This window comes from Leptopilina heterotoma, unplaced genomic scaffold (assembly GCF_015476425.1).
Source record: "Leptopilina heterotoma isolate Lh14 unplaced genomic scaffold, ASM1547642v1 Lhet_267, whole genome shotgun sequence".
Classification (NCBI taxonomy): domain Eukaryota; kingdom Metazoa; phylum Arthropoda; class Insecta; order Hymenoptera; family Figitidae; genus Leptopilina; species Leptopilina heterotoma.
This window is the reverse complement of record NW_025110976.1, coordinates 480,350-501,910: the sequence shown is the minus strand read 5'-3', so window position 1 is coordinate 501,910 and position 21,561 is coordinate 480,350. Positions and strand designations below refer to the sequence as shown.

Here is a 21,561-nt window from a genome sequence, read left to right as displayed (position 1 = left end):
TTTTTGTGCCGTGCGCGTGCAGCCGTACCGGTAATTCCTGACGGTAGTGTACGTCCATCTACTTTTTTAATAAACTTTGTACATACTGAAAAATCAATATTTACAATAAACAGGCATATATTATTAACTTTTTTAGAAATTTAATTTAAGTATTAATTAATTTTTAATTTAATTTTAAAAAATGTTGGCCCCTCGTTATATAGAAAACTGTACTATTTAGGGGCCAAAAATCGGTTTTTTATTTTTTAAAGTATGAAGTATCCTTTCAATCATCTTGCAAAAAATATATGTTACTCTTGAAATGACTATTATTTTATAGAAAAAAATGGCGGTTGTGCAAAAAAAATTTCAATAAAAAAAATGTTTTTTAAAAAAAAATTTAAAAAAATTTTTTTTTTACTGACTTTTTACTGACTTTCTTTGTTAGAATTTGGTCAAAAATTTTTTTTCATTAACTGTTCATATTGCATTGTACAAAAAAATTTTTTTCATGAAAATAAGTCTCATAATATGTCAAAATTATTCCCTAAATATGGACCCAATCCAAGAGGGGGCACTTTTTACATGCTTATACTGCTACGGCCTTTATTAATAAACATCAAAAAAATTATAACAAATTTTTTAACTTTATTAATAATTAACATCAAAAACGAAACACAACTCAATTAATTATTTATTGATTGAAAAATTTAGAAAACAGTATCTTAATGTAATTCTATTATTATTTACTATTCACTTATTATTACTAATTATATTTACTAATACTTACTATTCACTAAATCACTATTTACTAATTCACGACGTATTCACGGTTACCGGTCAATTTCCCGAATGTTAAATTTCCTGAATGTATAATTTCCTGAAAGCCTTTTCCCGAAAATAGAATTATAATTTGAATTTAAATTGATTGCAATTGAATTGTTGCTAATGTAAAAACAATGGAGTAATGTTACCATGGCAACTAGACAAATTGTTTTTTCAGTATTGTTTTTGACATCTTATATTCATTTAAATTGTTTTTGCAGTATTGTTTTTGACATCTTATTTTCATTTACCATTTTTTATATTTTGTATATTTTTTAATAATGGAAGAGGTAGCACGGAATTTAGGAACAAAATTAGTATATCGTGGATTCTTGTATCAGCGTTCCAAAATTTCAAAAGGAAAAATGTACTGGGATTCCATTAGGTTGCGAAAAAGAATGTGTGAAGCCCGTATAGTAAGTACTGGTGCGCCTGGTGAAAATGTTGTAATTTTAAAAGGAGGTGAGGAATCAGATCATGCACATCCACCGAATCGTGACGAATGTGAGGCAGAAGTTGTAAAGGTGAATTTAAAAAGAAAAGCTGAGGATAACCCTGAGCAGTAGGGTGTCCCAAAAAAATAAAAAGTTTTTTTTTATTGGGTCTCATCCCCTAAAAATCTTTCAATTTGTGTAAAAATAAGAACACAATATTTGGAAATAAAAAATTTTAATATTAACCCGTGGTTCAGAGCCTTTGGACCATAAAAGCGTTAAAAATTTAGTGTTTTTTCATTTTTAACATAAATATAAATGTAAAAATATAATGATTAGGGTGTCATTGTAAAGATAATTAAATTACCTTTCGATCCATATGTCATAGTATAAGATTCAATGAAAATTAAGAGTGTTACAGTTGATTAAAGATCAAATTTCATGAAAATTTTGATGATTTTTAGACACTTAAGTAACTAGTACTTTCTTCACATTAAACAGTAAAAAATATTTAGATTTTAATTTTTTTATTGAGAGTCTGTAACATTACAAAAATCCGTAATTTAATCGTCGATTAAATTCGTCTCAAAATCCGTTACCCGATTTTGAGACGAATTCGATCGACTTTTATGAAGTTCTCCGCCATTTTGAAATTTGAAAAACTGACATTGGACTCTAAATCAGCGACTTCAGTATTTTTTTATCACTGATTTTAGTAAGTTTAGTGGTTATATCTAAATTTATTGTTTCAATTTTTGCTCCAAATGTTGAAGGAATGATAAGAATAAAAAAAATAGTTTCGTTCACTAAATCTAGTGTATAATTGTCATTTTCAATCAAATCGAGGTCCACAAGGGCTAAAAATTTTCGTAATGTTACAGACTCTCAATAAAAAAATTAAAACCTAAATATTTTTTACTGTTTAATGTAAAAAAAGTACAAGTTACTTGAGTGTCTAAAAAATAAAAATCATCAAAATTTTCCTGAAATTTAATCTTTAATCGACTGTAACACTCTTAATTTTCATTGAATCTTATACTATGACATATGGATTAAAAGGTAATTTAATTATCTTTACAATGACACCCTATTCATTATATTTTGACATTTATATTTATGTTAAAAATGAAAAAACACTACATTTTTAGCGTTTTTATGGTTCAAAGGCTCTGAACCACGGGTTAATATTAAAAATTTTTATTTCCAAATATTGTGTTCTTATTTTTACACAATTTGAAAGAATTTTAGGGGATGAGACCCAATAAAAAAAAACTTTTTATTTTTTTGGGACACCCTACTGAGCAGCCGCCTGCGCAGATTTTGCGATTAGAATTGCCTCAGGTGACGGAAGGAGTTCTTTCACAATTACCTGAAAATTTAAAAAAAGCCATGAGACGCCAAAGACAAAAAGCCCTACCTCCTAATCCAACATCTTTATCAAACTTGGAAGAAATTCCTGAGCGATTTCGTAGTTCACTCGTCGGAGAAACCTTTTTACTTTTTGCATTATTATTATTATTATTTAATTTTTATTTACATTTATTTACATGTTACACTTATTTACAGGTATCACCAAATATATTCACACAGGTGTTTACAATTCTTGGGCTTATTAAGAAAAATGTTCTGAACATCGACGACGACACTCCCAACGAGGAAGTAGCTCTTCCACTTGTGTTCACTTTACTATCCTCAAAGGAAACCGCTCAGTATACTGCAGTACTGACAGCAGTTGAGAGGGCTGGCCAAGAATTCCATATTGACAACTGTCGGCCAACCAAAATCCAAGAAGACTAGAGACAGGAGGTAAAACTTCGGTAGTGGGGGTATGGCAATGCTGAGTCGCTCAGCTGATGTACGGTCAGGCGTTTACTTTCAAAAAAATTTTTCGCCGCAATAGACCACACGGACTTCTGCGCAGCTACACACGTAAACACGGGAAAATATATTCTATACAAATACAATATGAAATATAAGTGTTTATATTTTCAAACATCTTTTAGTTATTAAAAAAAAAGTTTTAAAAACAAAAAAATGTGTAAACTATAGCATGAAGTGTATTAAAAGTTAACAAAAAGTAATAGTCATAGTGCTGTGTTTATCTTTCTTCTTGTTTCAACTTTTCACACAGCACGTTTTCGAAATTTTTAATTATTTGAATAACACTCAATTTAATAATCACTCACATTATTTCTATATATATATATATATCCGTTATGACACACATTGTGTCTCGATTGCACTTTAAAGTTAACCTCAAATTAAAATCATATCATACACATGTGAAACACACGGTATACCAGAATTTGAATGTGTGAGTGATGTGCAGAAGCACCGCGCCGGCGACTTTTCGAAACGAAAAACGCCTGGTTAAAGAAAGGTTCTTGACTCATCCACACTACCGAAGTTTCACCTCCTGTCTCTAGCCTTCTTGCCAAAATCATAACTGACTTCGAAAAAGGAATTATAAATTCTTCAATTGCAGTCTTTCCTAATGCAGAGATCTCTTGCTGCTTTTTCCATTTGGGCCAGTCAGTTTATCGCCATGTCCAAGCTGAGGGGTTACAACGAGCATATAATAATCCACAGGACCAAATCATTAAAACCTTTACGCATATGCTTTTAGCCCTTGCGTTTGTGCCTCCCGACAACGTAAAGTCTTCCTTTCAACAACTACTTCTTGCTGCACCTGAGGTCAAATTTATATGCAGTTGGTACAAGAAGGTACCGAACCCACCCCGAGCCCCCTACAACAGGAAAGGAAAAAGCATGAGATATGGCTTCAGGAAGCTGAAAAACCAGAGGCGGGCGCAGCCCGCCCCAGCTATGTTCCCTTTTCCGTGCATATAGAAAGGGAGTCAAATTTATATGCAGTTGGTACCAGAAGGTACCGAACCCACCCCGAGCCCCCTACAACAGGAAAGGAAAAAGCATGAGATATGGCCTCAGGAAGCTGAAAAACCAGAGGCGGGCGCAGCCCGCCCCAGCTATGTTCCCTTTTCCGTGCATATAGAAAGGGAGTCAAATTTATATGCAGTTGGTACCAGAAGGTACCGAACCCACCCCGAGCCCCCTACAACAGGAAAGGAAAAAGCATGAGATATGGCCTCAGGAAGCTGAAAAACTAGAGGCGGGCGCAGCCCGCCTCAGCTATGTTCCCTTTTCCTTGCATATAGAAAGGAAGTCAAATTTATATGCAGTTGGTACCAGAAGGTACCAAAGCCATATTTCATGCTTTTTGTTTTCCTGTTGTAGGGGGCTCGGGGTGGGTTCGGCACCTTCTGGTACCAACTGCATATAAATTTGACTCCCTTTCTATATGCACGGAAAAGCGAACATAGCTGAGGCGGGCTGCGCCCGCCTCTAGTTTTTCAGCTTCCTGAGGCCATATCTCATGCTTTTTCCTTTCCTGTTGTAGGGGGCTCGGGGTGGGTTCGGTACCTTCTGGTACCAACTGCATATAAATTTGACTCCCTTTCTATATTAAAAGTGTACATAGAATCAATTCGACCCTATTTCTATATTTAAAATGTGCTAAGAAACTAATGATAGCAAAAACCATGATTTTTGCATGGATTTACCTGTGATTGAGAGTTTTTTGTATTTTTTTCGAAAACAATGCGTTTTTGGAGAAAAATGTATAGAACATAAAAAATGTATTTTGATGAGATCTACAACTTTTGTATGAAGCATTTTTTAAAATTTTCTTACCATAATGAAAAAAACGTAAAAAACCATTATTTTGATGGTTTTTTATGGTTTTCACCATGAAGATGAGCTAGTCGCCAATTTTCATTATGATTTTCGTAATCAGGGCACAAAATTACGTAGGGAAACTAAGTTTCAAGTCGATTGGCGGTTCGAGCTATTCGGAAGTGCACCCTTTTTTTCAATACAGAATAGAAAAAAAATATTTTTGGCCGATTTTAAGAGGTCGACTAAAATCTCACGTGGAATTGCCCATATATATATATATGTTTCTTTGGTTTTTTTCGAAAAAAGAATCAGCTACGATTTTCGGAAATGAAAATTTGGAATCTTGCGCTGATTCCAGATAAAACTGCGTTAGCACAATTTTGACTCATTTTAGGTAAACCTAAAAGTGCTTGAAGACAACCGTGTACTGTATATGATTATCGCGGAACATAATTTCTTACGGTTTCAATGTGCGGTACTGCTATTCGTTTTATTTATTTCACGTTTCCGCTGTCAGATAACTTAAAAGCTCAGGTGGTCCACTCAAAGTGGCGGTCCACTCAATGTGTCATTACCTTACATGTTGATTTCGATTTCTATACGTCGAACAGATACTTTTCTATAGCACATAACCAGTATCAAGAAAGTTTTGAACAGTTTGTCAAATGTTTTTTGAATATTGTAGGACTATTGAGTATTACGGAAAAATATTTTTGAATGTTCCCTACTGAAAAAGAACGACTGTAAATACGAGCGTAAATATAACTGTGAATACAACCCTAAATACTGGCCTTAGGAAGGTATTGTAATTGAAACAGCCGTATTTATTCCCGTATTTAGGGTCGTATTTACGGTCATATATGAATACCATTTTTAAAAAAAAAATATATATATACCCCCACAGCACCGAAACTTTCCTAAAAATTTATTGAATATTTACTTGTAATATTCGGCATATTTAACTGAAATGTTTAGTGAAAATTGTTCTTCACACAACTTTAAATAAACATTGCAATTACATATTCCGAACATTGCAAGAAAATATTTAATACATTTTTAGGAAAGTTTCGGTGCTTTGGGAGTGTATATATATATATATATATATATATATATATATATATATATATATAATTGCAATGTTTATTTAAAGTTATGTGAAGAACAATTTTCACTAAACATTTCAGTTAAATATGCCGAATATTACAAGTAAATATTCAATAAATTTTTAGGAAAGTTTCGGTGGTGTGGGGGTATATATATATATATATTTTAAAAAAAGGTATTCATATATGACCGTAAATACGACCCTTAATACGGGCATAAATACGGCTGTATTTGCTGTTTCAATTACACTACTTTTCTAAGGCCCGTATTTAGGGTCGTATTCACAGTCATATTTACGCTCGTATTTACAGTCGTTCTTTTTCAGTAGAGTTGCCTCATATACGCAAATTTTTGTACTTCCATTATTATCATCATGAGAACCTAAAAAACAAACCACCACCATCAACAACCACCATTTGGAATTTCTAAAGTCTAATCACAAAATCTAAATCAGAAACCCAAAAACCCTTACAATTGAGGGTTCACGTGCAATAAGGGGACGCGCAGGCTATTCGTTGTCCTCTCGCGCAGCCGCAGAATCGCTATACGCGGGGACTTTCACTTCCATGCGTATCCCCTTATTGCACGTGAACCCTCAATTATTTTTCATAAAAAACTGAAAAAAAATTTTATTTCTATCCGACATATTAGATCCGTTAGTTCTAATTAATTAAATCTGATGACGGAATAGTAATCAAAGACTCCACAAGCCCTTAGAAACCTTTGAAAAATAAAAGTCAGAAAAAAAATTGTTTTGTCTGACATATTGGATCCGCCATTTTAAATTTCTAAAATCTGATGACGGATTCGTAATCAACGACCCCAAAAACCCTTAAAAACCATTAAAATGAAAATCCGAAAAAAAAAATTTTTTCCCTGCCATATTGGATCCGCCATTTTGAATTTCTAAAATCTAATGACGGATTCGTAATCAGCGACCCAAAAAAAACCCCTTAGAAACCTTTGAAATAAAAATCCACAAAAATTTTTTTTTCTTGTCCGCCATTTTGAATTTCTAAAATCTGATAATGGATTCGTAATCAGCGACCCAAAAAACCCCTTAAGGGTCAACAACTCAAAAAATCGGATTAAGTGAAAAATGTGTGCCGCAAAGGGTTAATGGGTTTCTAAGGGGTTTTTGGGGTCGCTGATTACGAATCCGTCATCAGATTTATGAAATTAAAAATGACGGATGAAGTTTCTAAAAGGTTTTTAGGATCACATATTGCAAATCTGTAATAAAATTCAAGAAATCCATAATGTCCGATGACAAGTTTTTGTGTATTTTTGAAAATTGTTTACTTTTAGAATTGCCCGGAACTAACGACGTGGACGTGGTAAACTTCTAGCTCCTTTTTTGTTTTTTTTTTGTTTTTTGTTTGTTTGTTTTTGTTTTTTTTAATGTTTTTATTTGATTTTTTTTGTTTGTTTTTTGTTTTTAGTTTCAAATTTTTATTCTTTGGTTGATCTGTTGAGAGTATCTTCACTTGCGATAAAGAAGGAAGCAATTTCTTGCGGGTATTAAGCAGAGTGGGACATTGCATATTTTACAAATCCATGATGTTCGTCGCTGATCATTTTTTGTACTGCAATGAGCACAACGCTTTGAAGCAGCAGTATTCTCGGGTAAGTGAGCTGATTTTGATCGCCTTTTTCAATTGACACTTGCGGTTTGTAATTGGAAACTTTAGCAGCTTGTGGCTTTCTGCCCTTTGTTGTTTGTAATTTATGTCCAACCAGTTGGTCTACCAAACGTAATTTGAATTCCTTGGAAGACAAAATTGGATTCAAACCCTTCTCTGTGTACAAAATGAAAGCATTGACCACAGTAACGTCTAAGGGTGCAGTCCCATGCTGAGCAGAAAACAGAATGCAAAGCAGAATTTCGTGAGTGCAAGAGAGATAGTCAGATATCACTATCCTTTCCACTCTCACGAAATTCTGCTTTGCATTGTGTTTTCTGCTCAACATGGGACCGTACCCTTAGATTTCCTATCAATTTTGTATGTTGACAAGAGTTGGTCTGCTTTATCAACATTACCCATATGTTTATTATAATCGGAAACCATGATGGGACAATTAATGGTTTTCAAGGAGCCATCTTTTTGCTTCCGTTGTACAGTTTCTACTTCACTAGGATCATGATAATTTGATAAAAAGTAGACAGCTTTTTTGTCCATCCATTTGATCCAACGAATACCAGTGTTGGATGTCCGGAAATCACTCTGTCCGTGATGCATTTTTTTATCAGGTATGTCGCTTTTTGGCAGTCTTACACGGTTCTGGCGCACAGTACCACAAGCAAAAATGTTATCATTTTTTAGTGACATCATCAATTCTACACCTGTAAAAAAATTATCAAAATAGACGTGGTGATTATTATCTACAAGCACTCTGGTAAGATCTCTTACAACTCTTGCTCCCAATTGCTTTTCGGTGCTTTCGGTTTTACCAGTAAATACCTGAAATTCACAAGTATATCCGGTTTCATCGGCACGAACCCAACACTTATATCCACGTTTTACAGGTTTTGCAGGCATATATTGCTTCATGCTACTGCGACCTTTAAATTTGATCATCGACTCATCAACACTTTGATATTGGCTAGGTTTCCAACAATTTTTAAAAGTTTTTCTTAGTTTATCGAGCAAGGGTCGTACTTTGTATAGTTTATCATAATTCGTTTCCCCTTTTTTTGGCTCTTTACTATTGTCTGCCAGATGTAAACTACCTAGAAAAAAAGCAAAATGATTGACAGTCATCAAGGAGCTGATGTACGAATCGTTCAACTGAGGATTAGCAGACCAGTAATCACGATAGGAAGGACATTTTTTTACACCCATTAGAATATTGATGCCCAAAAATATGAGCAATCCCTCCTTCGTTGCAGATGGCTGTTTATATCGATTTTGTTCTAAGTAAACATTAGTTTCGAGAAGAATTGTGTCTATCAGATCATCTGGAAATAAACAGAGAAATATATCTAAAGGTGATTTAACATTACTAGGAACGTTAGGACCGAAATCATTGGTAAACGGAGCATCGCTTCTCGATTTAGAGGATTTTCGCCATATTTCAGTACTTCGTGAAACCTGAATACCAGGAGCATCATCCTCATCAGAGGTATCAGAACAGGAATCATCAACAACATCTTTATGAGCTGATACCGTTATCTTTTTGCTAATAGTACAATCAACATCTTCATCATCAGATTCACAAAGATTATCAATGGACTCATTATCACTTGAAAAGTCAGCCAACTCTATTTCTTCTTCCATATCTCAATAATTAATCTAACATCAATCCGAGTGAAATTGTGAATCCTAAGGGGCCGTCCATAAATTACGTAAGACATTTAGGGGGAGGGGGGTCAGCAAGATCTTACGAACAATAGGAAAAATGGTGCTAATGTATGTAAAATATCTTACAAGGGGGGACGGGGGATCAAATTTTTTAAAAAAATGTCTTACGTAATTTATGGACAGCCCTTAAATCAGTCTGGAGTAATCTTAAATGTCTATGAATTAAGGGGACCGTACACCATTTTTGCGTGTTTTTTCAACATTTATTTTTTTATACTAAAATGTATCAAAACACTGGGCTCTTTTCACACATATCAACACACATATTATATTGAGGATTAAGAAAAAAATATTTTTTTATTTATTCTGCCCTTCATGGCGACAAAATGGCGGTTGAAGTGATTGTCCGGAAAAAACTGGTTGACACGATATCTCTGCTTCAAAATGTCTAAAACAAAAAATACGAAGAATTTCTTAAAATATAATATGTCAGTGGCTATGGCATGAACCACAACCAATATTTTACATCCCAGTAAAAAAAAGTATTCAGAATAGAGAAAAAGTATTGGTGGAGACGTTCGGTGAATGCGTTTTCGCGACAAAACCGTATTGGTGGGTTACGGTGAATACATTTTTCTTACCGTGAATACATTTTTTTTAAACTCTCGATTTAAAGATTCCTAAGCAAAGTTGAGAATATTTATAAAGAGCATAAGTGACCTGAAGTATAAAAATGACAATTGCGAAAAGGAAATAAGAAATTTTGAGAAAAAACGAAAAATTAAATGTGACAAACCTACAACGTATGATGATGAAAAGGAACATTGACGATACCGACAGAAACTTGAGAAATCCAAGTAAATGTATGTGAAACAGTAAGTTCCGCCGGTAACGTCAAAGTTCCTTTTAATCATCATACGTTGTAGGCACAGAAAAGCATTTGGTAATTGATCAACATTTGACAATCTGTTTGTTACATTTAATTTTTCGTTTTTTCTCAAAATTTCTTATTTCCTTCTCGCAATAGTCATTTTTATACTTCAGGTCACTTACGCTCTTTATAAATATTCTCAACTTTGCTTAGGAATCTTTAAATCGAGAGTTTAAAAAAAATGTATTCACGGTAAGCAAAATGTATTCACCGTAACCCACCAATACGGTTTTGTCGCGAAAACGCATTCACCGAACGTCTTCACCAATACTTTTTCTCTATTCTGAATACTTTTTTTTTTACTGGGATCCATTTTTAACCTCATGTTTTACCGTTCTAGGGGTGAAAAAAGGTGAAAAAAATTCACACCGCCGCCATTTACTAATTTTTTTTCAAATTCATTTATCGTGGTTCATGCCATAGCCACTAACATATATTTTAAGAAATTCTTTGGATTTTTTGTTTTAGACATTTTGAAGCAGAGATATCGTGTCAACCAGTTTTTTCCGGACAATCACTTCAGCCGCCATTTTGTCGCCATGAAGGGCAGAATGAATAAAAAAATATTTTTTTCTTAATCCTCAATATGTGTGTCAATATGTGTGAAAAGAGCCCAGTGTTTCGATACATTTTACTATAAAAAAATAAATGTTGAAAAAACACGCAAAAGTGGTGTACGGTTCCCTTAAGGAAGTTCTATTACTTGACGCAGCTTGCCAAAACAGTGAGAAATATTTAATGATTTGATTCACTTAGTAAAAATTTCGCGCTCAAATTTAATGTGTATAGTGCATGCAACGTTGCCAAACGTTATAATTGTAGTTTATATTATCAGATAAAACGTAAATTTTGTTGACAAATTGATTTATTGTAAATCTCACAGAAACCTATTGACAATTGTCTTAACAGATATGTAATTATTGCATATCGGTTTAGTATTTAAAAAATTTAGATCATAATATCTGTTCATTTAATACTTTGCAGTATGTAAATATATATGACAAACTACTGAATTCCCATAAGATTCAATGTTAAATGTTGAAAATCAAAAATGTTTATAACTTTTTTGATAGGTACCTACAGGTCTCAAAAATTTAACTATGTCTTTATATTAATTTTATCTAGCTGCACATCAAGTTTTATCAAAATCTGTTCATTAAATCAATTATCGATAGAACCTACCCACATAGCACCATATTTTGCGGGAAGCTAACGGGAAACTAACCATGTTAGCTTCTATAGCTAACATGGTTAGTTTCCCGTTAGCTTCCCTTGGCCTATAAATGTCCTACGCTTTTTAGTTTTCCGTGTTAGCTTGCAGAAAGTTATCTAAGAAACTTTTCTGAAAACAAGTAGAGAAAAGTTCTTTAAAACTATCTCTGGTAAGTATCTGTAAGCATTAGAAGTTAGTTTCTAGTAAGCGTCATAAGGTAAGTAATATAATATAAATTGATATTATACAAATAATCATTTACGGAATTTCCATAATTATCTATTTAATTTGCACTTAAACTTATTTAATATTTCAGTTTACTTATAGCTAAAAAAATAGTATTTATAAATTTAATAAAAATATAAAATAAAAAATATTTCTCTCTATAATTTATTTATTGCCGCGAACTGATTACTTATTTATTCCTCAATATCAATATTATATTATTAAAGAATAACTTTGAAAATAAATTTGGAGGGACTGGGGGTAGAACCATTGTTCACAACGCAGAAAGAAACAACCTAACCAACTACACAGATAACAATCGTGCGTCGCATTTAAACGCATGTTTCTTGCACTAACTGCGACTTACCAGATGAGTCGGTTCATATACGCATCTTACTATCGTCTGTGACGCTGGTAATGGCACGGTCACACCTCGGCTGCCTGCCTGCCTGCGCAGGCAGCCGCCACGAGAGTAAGAGAGAGGAGACGAATAATTTAAATTGTCTGACTCTCTTACTCCTATGTATTGCCATGACGACCTGCAGGCAGGCAGGCAGGCAGCCGAGCTGTGACCGTACCATAATAATGCGAGTGTTGTGAACTGCATTTCGTGAGCGCCTGTGATACAAAATGATAAGCATGTTCCGTTCACAAGTGCGACTTGCTAGAAGAGTCAATCCATACGCATTTTACCATCCACAGTGCGAATGCTGTGAATGCGTGTGCAGTGAACTGCACTTAATACGCACGCAATTAATGATGCGCAACCACCCGTATCGGCAATCACACATTTTATAATGGCGACAGCATTGTTTGTGGTGTGTTATCAAAATAAGTTTTTATTGTGATTTCATTTTTTATTGTTTTTTATTGCGATATTATTGTGAGGAATTATTGTGGATTTAATTTTTAGTACTGCAGCAAAATAAGAAAGTTAAATTTAATTTGTTTAAAGTACATATATATTTTTGTTGTATTAGATATAACCTCAAAAAAAGAATTTGGAAGTTTTTAACAATTTCAATTCCAAAATTGTACTGAAATATTAAATTAAAATCGTTTTTATAAATAACATTTTAATTTAAAAAAAATTACTAATGTCAATAATCTTTTCTTTTTATTTAATTCAAATAAGGCTGAAGTATAAATATAATTTATTCGCATTATACCGTCACGCATGTGCCCATCACAATATGCGACAGTTATGGATCGCATATGATGACGCATCTGAGTGGTCCAGTGAACGCGCATAGTGCGGATAAATCGGCACGCGTGCAGATGATATTAGTAGCACACAACGCGCATTTTGTTATCTGGGTAACCTAATCAACCATGTGTAGGGAAGAATATTTCGGGTCCTTTTAAGCTTCAAGTGATCTCATTGGTTGGCGTCACTAATGGCGGGATAATTTAAAAAAGGATTCACAAAGATATTTGAATTTTCTCATTACAATAAATAATTTAATTTCTAATATTATTTATTAATTAAATCTTCAAAAAATAAGAATAAATAAATTACTAAAAATGAAAATATTAAATTAGAAAGTTAATAGATAAGCATTAAATTAAACTTTATTTTTTTCCTTACTTAATTTGACTTCACATCTATTCGCAATTTGAAGTTAGTTGTTTCTGTTAGCATTTTGTTCTCAAGTTTTTTTATAATTAATTATTCTTTTTAATATTTTAATATTTAAAATTAATGAAAATTCTAATGTATAATAAAATGCTTTCAATATTCGAAAAGCAATTAAACAAAATTTTTGTCAATTAAAAATATTCCTGATGCGTTATTTCTTACTTAATTTTATAATTTTTAACCTGCAATAATTTAATTTTTACAAAAAAATAAATCCAAAATTTTCAAAATAATTAAATTTTTTGCGAAAACTTAAAATAAAATCTTTTAAAAAAGTTTATTCTTACGCAAAATTTAATTAGAATAATATTTAAAATATTAAAATTTTTATAAAGAGTTTTATCAAAATTTCTTATAATAATTTAATTCTTTTGTGAAATGTTATTAATTAATTATGAAACTAATTGAATTTCTGAGAAGAATAATTTTATTAAAATCTTTGAAAATCCTAATTAAATTCATTTGAATTTTTTTCAAATAATGGAGTTTCTTTAATAATTTCAATCGAAGATTTTGAAAGTAATTGAAAATTATGAACATTTTTATTTTGTTATTTGCATAATAATAGTAAATCATTCCGTACATAACATTTGCTAATTTATTGATAACTTTTGCAAAATAAAATTTGTAAATACGTTAAGAATATTAAAATTTGAAAAAAGAATAGCAATTTTTATTAATGAATTATTTAATAATACAGGGTTGCCACAAAAAATTAATTTACTTAAAAAATTATTAGATAAAAAAAATATTCTATTACATTTACTTACGAATTTCTTAAATTGTAAAATTATTCGCAAACATCAATAACTAAATTTTTAAATAAACATTTAATTATGATTTTCCCATAGAAATTAAAATTCTTCAAAACATTTAAATTCAAACATTTTTAAAATTCAACAACTTATATAAGAATATTATTATAAAACATAAAGATATCAATCATAAAGATTCAATTATTTAAACAAAAATTTGAAATAATTTATTGCAAGAATTCAATTACTTTGATCAAATAAATAAAATTCTTCACAGGATTTCAATTGTTTTTTATACAATTTTAAGTAAATTCTTTGAAAAATGTAATTATTTTCAAAAATTTGATTAAAATTCTTCAAAAGAATTCAATTATAAATTATTTTTAAAAATTCATGCCATAATGCTTTTAATATTCAATTATATCTAAAATTTTAACTGATATTCATGTTTAAATCAATTTTTATTGAAAAATTCTACAAGAATTCAATTATTTAAATATAAAAATAAATAATTTATTGAATAAATAAATTTTTCTCGAAATTGAATTATCATAAAGAATTTTATCAACAAAATTGAATTTTTTCGAGGAATTTTAATAAAATTTTCAAGAATAATTAATTTTTTCGAGAAATTCAATTAAAATTGCATTAAAAAATTGAAATCTATGATGAGTTTTATTATTCATGAAAATAATTGAATTTTTAAAAAAAAATATTATTTATGAAAATAACTGAATTATTGCGAAGAAATTTATAAAAAATTTTGTAAACAGTTGAACTCCTGTGAAATTTTTATTATTTATGAAAATAATTTAATGTTTGCTTAGAATTTTATGATTATTTTTTTATAAATATTTGAATTCTTTTGAAAAATTTTATTAAAATATTAGATATTGAAAATCATTGAATTTTATTATTTTTAAAGATAGGGGAGGGTAGGCTACATTGAACCGGGTATTTTATAAAGTCCAAGAACTAATAAAATTTTACTAATTTCGATCAGGTTTTTGTATCAAAATTAAGCTGAAGTACTCCTTTAGTTAATACACACGTTACAAACACAAATTATTATGATTAAATAATAAAATTTAATTTTTTTCTAGCCAGTTACACTTTTCTTATTTTGAAGAATGTGTGTCTACATTGAACCACCTTTAATAAAACACTACAATTTACTTCAAAAATAATATTTCCACTTACACATTGTAAAAAATCTTATTTTCCACTCAAAAAAATAGAAAATTGTTATTTAATTGTTATTACTTGTTAATATAGGAGATTAATGTATTTTAATGTCAGGTTAGGTAGGTAAAGTGACAGTTTGAGTTTATCTCGTTCACAATTGTGATGAAAGCATGTCTTCCAGTATTTTTCTTACTAATTAGTAGAGCAGACAATTTTACAACTCTTAAAATTGAAAATTCTTTGCTTTTTCGGGTGGTTCAATGATGCCGCACTCACTGTATTCACATGACATTCACAACAAAAATTGTTTATAATAAATTTATGTAAGAGTTAAAATTCTTTATCACATCGGAATATTGAAGTTGGCACCCTAAGCTAAATAAATCACAAGTTTACTAATTTTTAAAACTTCCTATTTCAAAAAAAAACTTGATTATATTTCCACAAAATTTTTTGTTTTGTACGTGAAAAACAGTTTTTTTGGTTTTTCTTTATAAATAATAAACCTACGTGCCCGAAATTTTTGGACATAGTTTGTTTCAGTAAAACTAACTTATATATTAAATAAGAAAAAATTTCACTCAGTCATTTCTCAGAAAATTGAAGTGGTTCACTGTTGACGCTGGTTCAATGTAGCCTACTCTCCCCTAATTGAATTTTGAGGAGAATTTTTTTTAATTTTTGAATATAATTGAATTTCTGCGAAGAATTTCATTACTTTTAAAAATAATTGAATTTCTGCAATCGTTTGTAACTTATCCAAAATTTAATTATTTCCAGTACTTTAATAAAAATCTCTGACTTTTCCGTGATTTCGCTTGCCTCTGGCAATCCTGTAATAGAAATAATTTATTGTTTAAATTATATTTTTTTTAAAATCGATTCTATAAATAAAAACATTTCAAATGAATAAATAAAATAAAAATGATATAAAAAAATAGTAAAATAAATATAATTTAAAGAATAAATTATTTCTATTATTAAATAATTCATTAATAAAAATTGCTATTCTTTTTTCAAATTTTAATATTCTTAACGTATTTACAAATTTTATTTTGCAAAAGTTATCAATAAATCAGCAAATGTTATGCACGGAATGATTTACTATTATTATGCAAATAACAAAATAAAAATGTTCATAATTTTCAATTACTTTCAAAATCTTCGATTGAAATTATTAAAGAAACTCCATTATTTGAAAAAAAATTCAAATGAATTTAATTAGGATTTTCAAAGATTTTAATAAAATTATTCTTCTCAGAAATTCAATTAGTTTCATAATTAATTAATAACATTTCACAAAAGAATTAAATTATTATAAGAAATTTTGATAAAACTCTTTATAAAAATTTTAATATTTTAAATATTATTCTAATTAAATTTTGCGTAAGAATAAACTTTTTTAAAAGATTTTATTTTAATTTTTCGCAAAAAATTTAATTATTTTGAAAATTTTGGATTTATTTTTTTGTAAAAATTAAATTATTGCAGGTTAAAAATTATAAAATTAAGTAAGAAATAACGCATAAGGAATATTTTTAATTGACAAAAATTTTGTTTAATTGCTTTTCTAATATTGAAAGCATTTTATTATACATTAGAATTTTCATTAATTTTAAATATTAAAATATTAAAAAGAATAATTAATTATAAAAAAACTAGAGAACAAAATGCAAACAGAAACAACTAACTTCAAATTGCGAATAGATGTGAAGTCAAATTAAGTAAGGAAAAAAATAAAGTTTAATTTAATGCTTATCTATTAACTTTCTAATTTAATATTTTCATTTTTAGTAATTTATTTATTCTTATTTTTTGAAGATTTAATTAATAAATAATATTAGAAATTAAATTATTTATTGTAATGAGAAAATTCAAATATCTTTGTGAATCCTTTTTTAAATTATCCCGCCATTAGTGACGCCAACCAATGAGATCACTTGAAGCTTAAAAGGACCCGAAATATTCTTCCCTACACATTGTTGATTAGGTTAGTTGGTTAGGTTGTTTCTTTCTGCGTTGTGAATAATGGTTCTACCCCCAGTCCCTCCAAATTTATTTTCAAAATTATTCTTCAATAATATAATATTGATATTGAGGAATAAATAAGTAATCAGTTCGCGGCAATAAATAAATTATAGAGAGAAATATTTTTTATTTTATATTTTTATTAAATTTATAAATACTATTTTTTTAGCTATAAGTAAACTGAAATATTAAATAAGTTTAAGTGCAAATTAAATAGATAATTACGGAAATTCCGTAAATGATTATTTGTATAATATCAATTTATATTATATTACTTACCTTATGACGCTTACTAGAAACTAACTTTTAATGCTTACAGATACTTACCAGAGATAGTTTTAAAGAACTTTTCTCTACTTGTTTTCAGAAAAGTTTCTTAGATAACTTTCTGCAAGCTAACACGGAAAACTAAAAAGCGTAGGACATTTATAGGCCAAGGGAAGCTAACGGGAAGCTAACCATATGTTAGCTATATATATATAGAAACTAACATGGTTAGTTTCCCGTTAGCTTCCCGCAAAATATGGTGCTATGTGGGTCCTTAAGCCCATAATTATTACGCAACAATTCGAAATTATGTCCGTCAAGAAACTCATCTAAAATAAATACGAAATAATCCAAAATCATTATGTAAAGAATACGAAATCAGTCCGCAATAATCCGAATTTAATCCAGTTAAAATATTTAATCCGAAACAAGTATGGAACAATCCAAAATCTGTATGCAAAGAATCCGGTAATAGTCAACGTCAATCCGAATAATATCCGATAAAAACACCCCAGTCCGAAAATAAGTCTTATTATTATAAGAATTTGTAAATATATACAATCCACAGACAGTTCAAACTTCAAAACAATCCATATTCAAAGACTTAATCCGGAATGATTTTGGTATAATATTAAATTGGTATATTAAAAACAATTTGTATTAAATGCAGATAAATTCAAACTATAATTATAATTTCGTATGACAAAAACCTGACCAAAACCAGATTAATTCCGGATTTAATAATTTCACATTTGCAAGTTGCGTATTATCAGACTAACTTCGGACTAGATCGGACTAATTCCGGATTCACTGGTTATACACAAACCGCATTGAGTTTGAATTTATCCGGACAAATTCCGAGCGACAGAAACCTGTCCATAAGCAGACTGTTTCGGATTAGCTGCGGATTCACTGGTTAAACCAACCGGATTACTTCTGCATTTACTAGTCGCATATGATCTGGCTAACTTCGGACTAAATCGGACTAATTACTGATTCAATAGTTATAAAAAACTGTATTCAGTTTAAACTTAATTCAGGGTGAAAAAACTCCACAATAAACCGTACTCTTGCGGACAAATTCCGGATTAGTCCGAAATCGGTCCCACTTTTTATTCAGGGTATTTAATAATGGTAAATAAAATATTTAATTTTGCAGTCAATTTGTTTTTACAAATTTACTAGTATTACTAGTTATCTTGTTTCAATATTAAAATTAACACTGATGTCTTAGTTTCTTGTCATTTCTTTTCATGGCACTTTATAAATTCAATTATGAATTTGAACTCCCATGCGAGCGTGGTATAGTGGTTAGTGTATTCGACTTCGGTGCGATATAATGTTAGATAGGTGTAGGTTCGAATCTCCAAGCGTTAGAAATTTTAAGTTAATGTAAATAAAATTGCTATAGATAAATCGAAAAATATGTTGAATGTACCATAAAGTAATAATAATTAATATGTGTAACTTGTATAATTTTTTTTTTATTAACATTCACTAAATTGTGTGGACTAATTTTTGACTGTTTCGGACTAATTCCGGATTCACTAGTTAAAATTAACTGATTAATTTCGGACTTCATCGGACCAACTCCGCTTTCACTAGTTGTTCACAAACCGTATAGAGTTCGGATTTTTCCGGATTAATTTCGGGTGATAAAAACCTGACCATTATCCCTAGTAGAAATTTGTTATGGAGCCACTCGATTGTTCAAGTTACTGAACAGTTTTTGTCACGGACGCTGATTCTAGGCGGACTGGTAAATAACTGTAAAGTTACTAACCAACGCTCTTCGTCAAAGATTCAAGTTGAATTTGATATTGGCTAGACATAACTTCTGTCTAGTTTTTTAATGTTACTTTAAAGTACTCCTAGAAATTATAGTTCTAAGTTTGTCGTGTCGATGACACTGCAATAATGTCTAATAACTAGACAGCTCGACTGATTATTATTTGCTAGAGATAAATTTGTTCTTATTCTTTCCAATATTTTAAAACTTTTCATTTTAATTTGTTATTAATAAAAAATTTAATTAATTTATTATTATAAATTAATAATATTAATTAATAAATATTTACAATCATTCATAATAAATATAAAAATAATAAAATTAGTTAAAAATTAATTTTTTAAAATTCCATTTTAGTTTAATTATAATTTTCTATTAATTAAAAATTTAATGAATTTATTATTATTAATTAATAATCAATTAATCATATTAAATAATAAAATTAATTAATAAATATTTATAATAATTTTTAATAAATTAATAAAAATAATTAAAAATTTAATTACAGTAATCAATTTATTTATTAATTGTTAACGTTGCAAATTAAATTACTAAAAAGTTATTATAATTAAAAAATCATCTAAAATGTTTTATTACATAGAAAATATTAAAAGTATATACCAATGCCACTTTGATTATTTCTTATAATTAGAGGAAAAAATTTTTAAAAAAATTAGAATATCGGTTTTTCAGATTTTTTCATGGGCTTTCACATGGCAAAGTCTATTTTCAAAAATTTTTTTATTTTGACATAAATTTTGAAAAAATAAAAATAAATTTTCACTTTTCGCATCTTTGGGTCAATTTTTTCTTTTTCCTTTCATTTTTAAATGAAAGCTGAGCTTTTTTCTGATAAAATACTTGTTTTCCAAAAAACCGTTTTTTTTTGTTTTCGAGAAATGAATTTTTGAATATAGCGCATCATGTCGTCGCGCCGCAATTTAATTTATAAAACGTTCCATTGAACTATTTTCTGCATTTTACAGGGTTAAGACTGACATTAGAACAATATAATGCCTGCATTATAGTTTTTTTTATTTTTTTAAATTAAAAAAAATATTTAATTTTTTTAAATTTTTAACAAAATTTTTTTGCAATTTGATTTTTAATTTAATGCCCGTACAGAGACAAAGTCGGGAACAGCTAAAGTAAAAAAGGCAAAAAAAATAATAAAATACCTGTTTTGAAAATGTAACGAAATCAGTATTTTGAAATATTTAAAAATCGGAGGAAATTTTTCAACATCAAAAAATAAAAAAATTGGAAGAAATGAAAATAAATAAATTGTAGGCTTTAAATTAGAAACAAAAGTCTAAAAAATTTTTTTTTTTTAATTTTGTTAAAAATTTTAAAAAATAAAAAAAACTATAATGCAGGCATTATATTATTCTAATGTCAGTCTCAACCCTGTAAAATGCAGAAAATAGTTCAATGTAACGTTTTATAAATTAAATTGCGGCGCGACGACGTGATGCGCTATATTCAAAAATTCATTTCTCGAAAAAAAACGGTTTTTGGAAAACAAGTATTTCATCAGAAAAAAGCTCAGCTTTTATTTAAAAATGAAAGGAAAAAAAAAATTGACCCAAAGATGCGAAAAGTGAAAATTTATTTTTATTTTTTTAAAATTTGTGTCAAAATAAAAAAAATTTTGAAAATAGACTTTGCCATTCAAAAGCCCATGAAAAAATCTAAAAAACCCATGTCCTAGTTTTTTTTTTAATTTTTTCCTCTAATTATAAGAAATAATCAAAGTGGAGCGTGTCACGCAAAAGTTCAGAACTTCTACCCCCTCCCCCTCGGACAATTTTTTATAAAATTCATAAAAATTTATCCGATAAATTACTAACCTATAGGGCATATCACAAAAAAAATTTGGGAATAATTGGACAACATTTTTTTTTGGGTGGACTTTTGACGTGATATCCACCATAATTTAACTTTCAGCCCCAATCTCCCTTAAGGCTTAAATTTCGACTCAGGTAGCTATTGATTATTAAAAAAACTTCTGAAAATATTAATCATTAGGTCAACGATAAACAACCAAAAATGTCGTGTATTTTAAGGAATAAATTTAAGCGTGGAAAAAACACTGTACCCTGTTTCTATAGCAACCGCCTTGGTTACGTTTACTGCCGTGAAATAGTAAAGTATTTGTTAGAAACAGAATTTATAACATTGCGTTGAAC

The 21,561-nt window shown here is 29.5% G+C and overlaps 1 protein-coding gene across 1 annotated transcript; it reads right to left on the bottom strand.

Moving 5' to 3' along the window:
* Positions 1 to 7,559: 7,559 nt before the first annotated feature.
* LOC122503654 (piggyBac transposable element-derived protein 4-like) lies at positions 7,560 to 9,316 on the bottom strand. The gene is made up of 2 exons (XM_043614280.1): positions 8,080 to 9,316; positions 7,560 to 7,837 (listed from the first exon to the last, which is right to left on the bottom strand). Exons 1-2 carry the CDS (start codon positions 9,314 to 9,316, stop codon positions 7,560 to 7,562), a joined length of 1,515 nt encoding a protein of 504 aa, XP_043470215.1.
* Positions 9,317 to 21,561: the final 12,245 nt, after the last annotated feature.

Excerpts from the sequence above, each read along its gene's own strand:
- LOC122503654 (XM_043614280.1), bottom strand. The coding sequence starts at position 9,316 with ATGGAAGAAGAAATAGAGTTGGCTGACTTTTCAAGTGATAATGAGTCC. Across the intron at positions 7,838-8,079 it reads CGATTATAATAAACATATGG|AGAAGGGTTTGAATCCAATT; the intron begins GTAATGTTGATA and ends TTTTGTACACAG.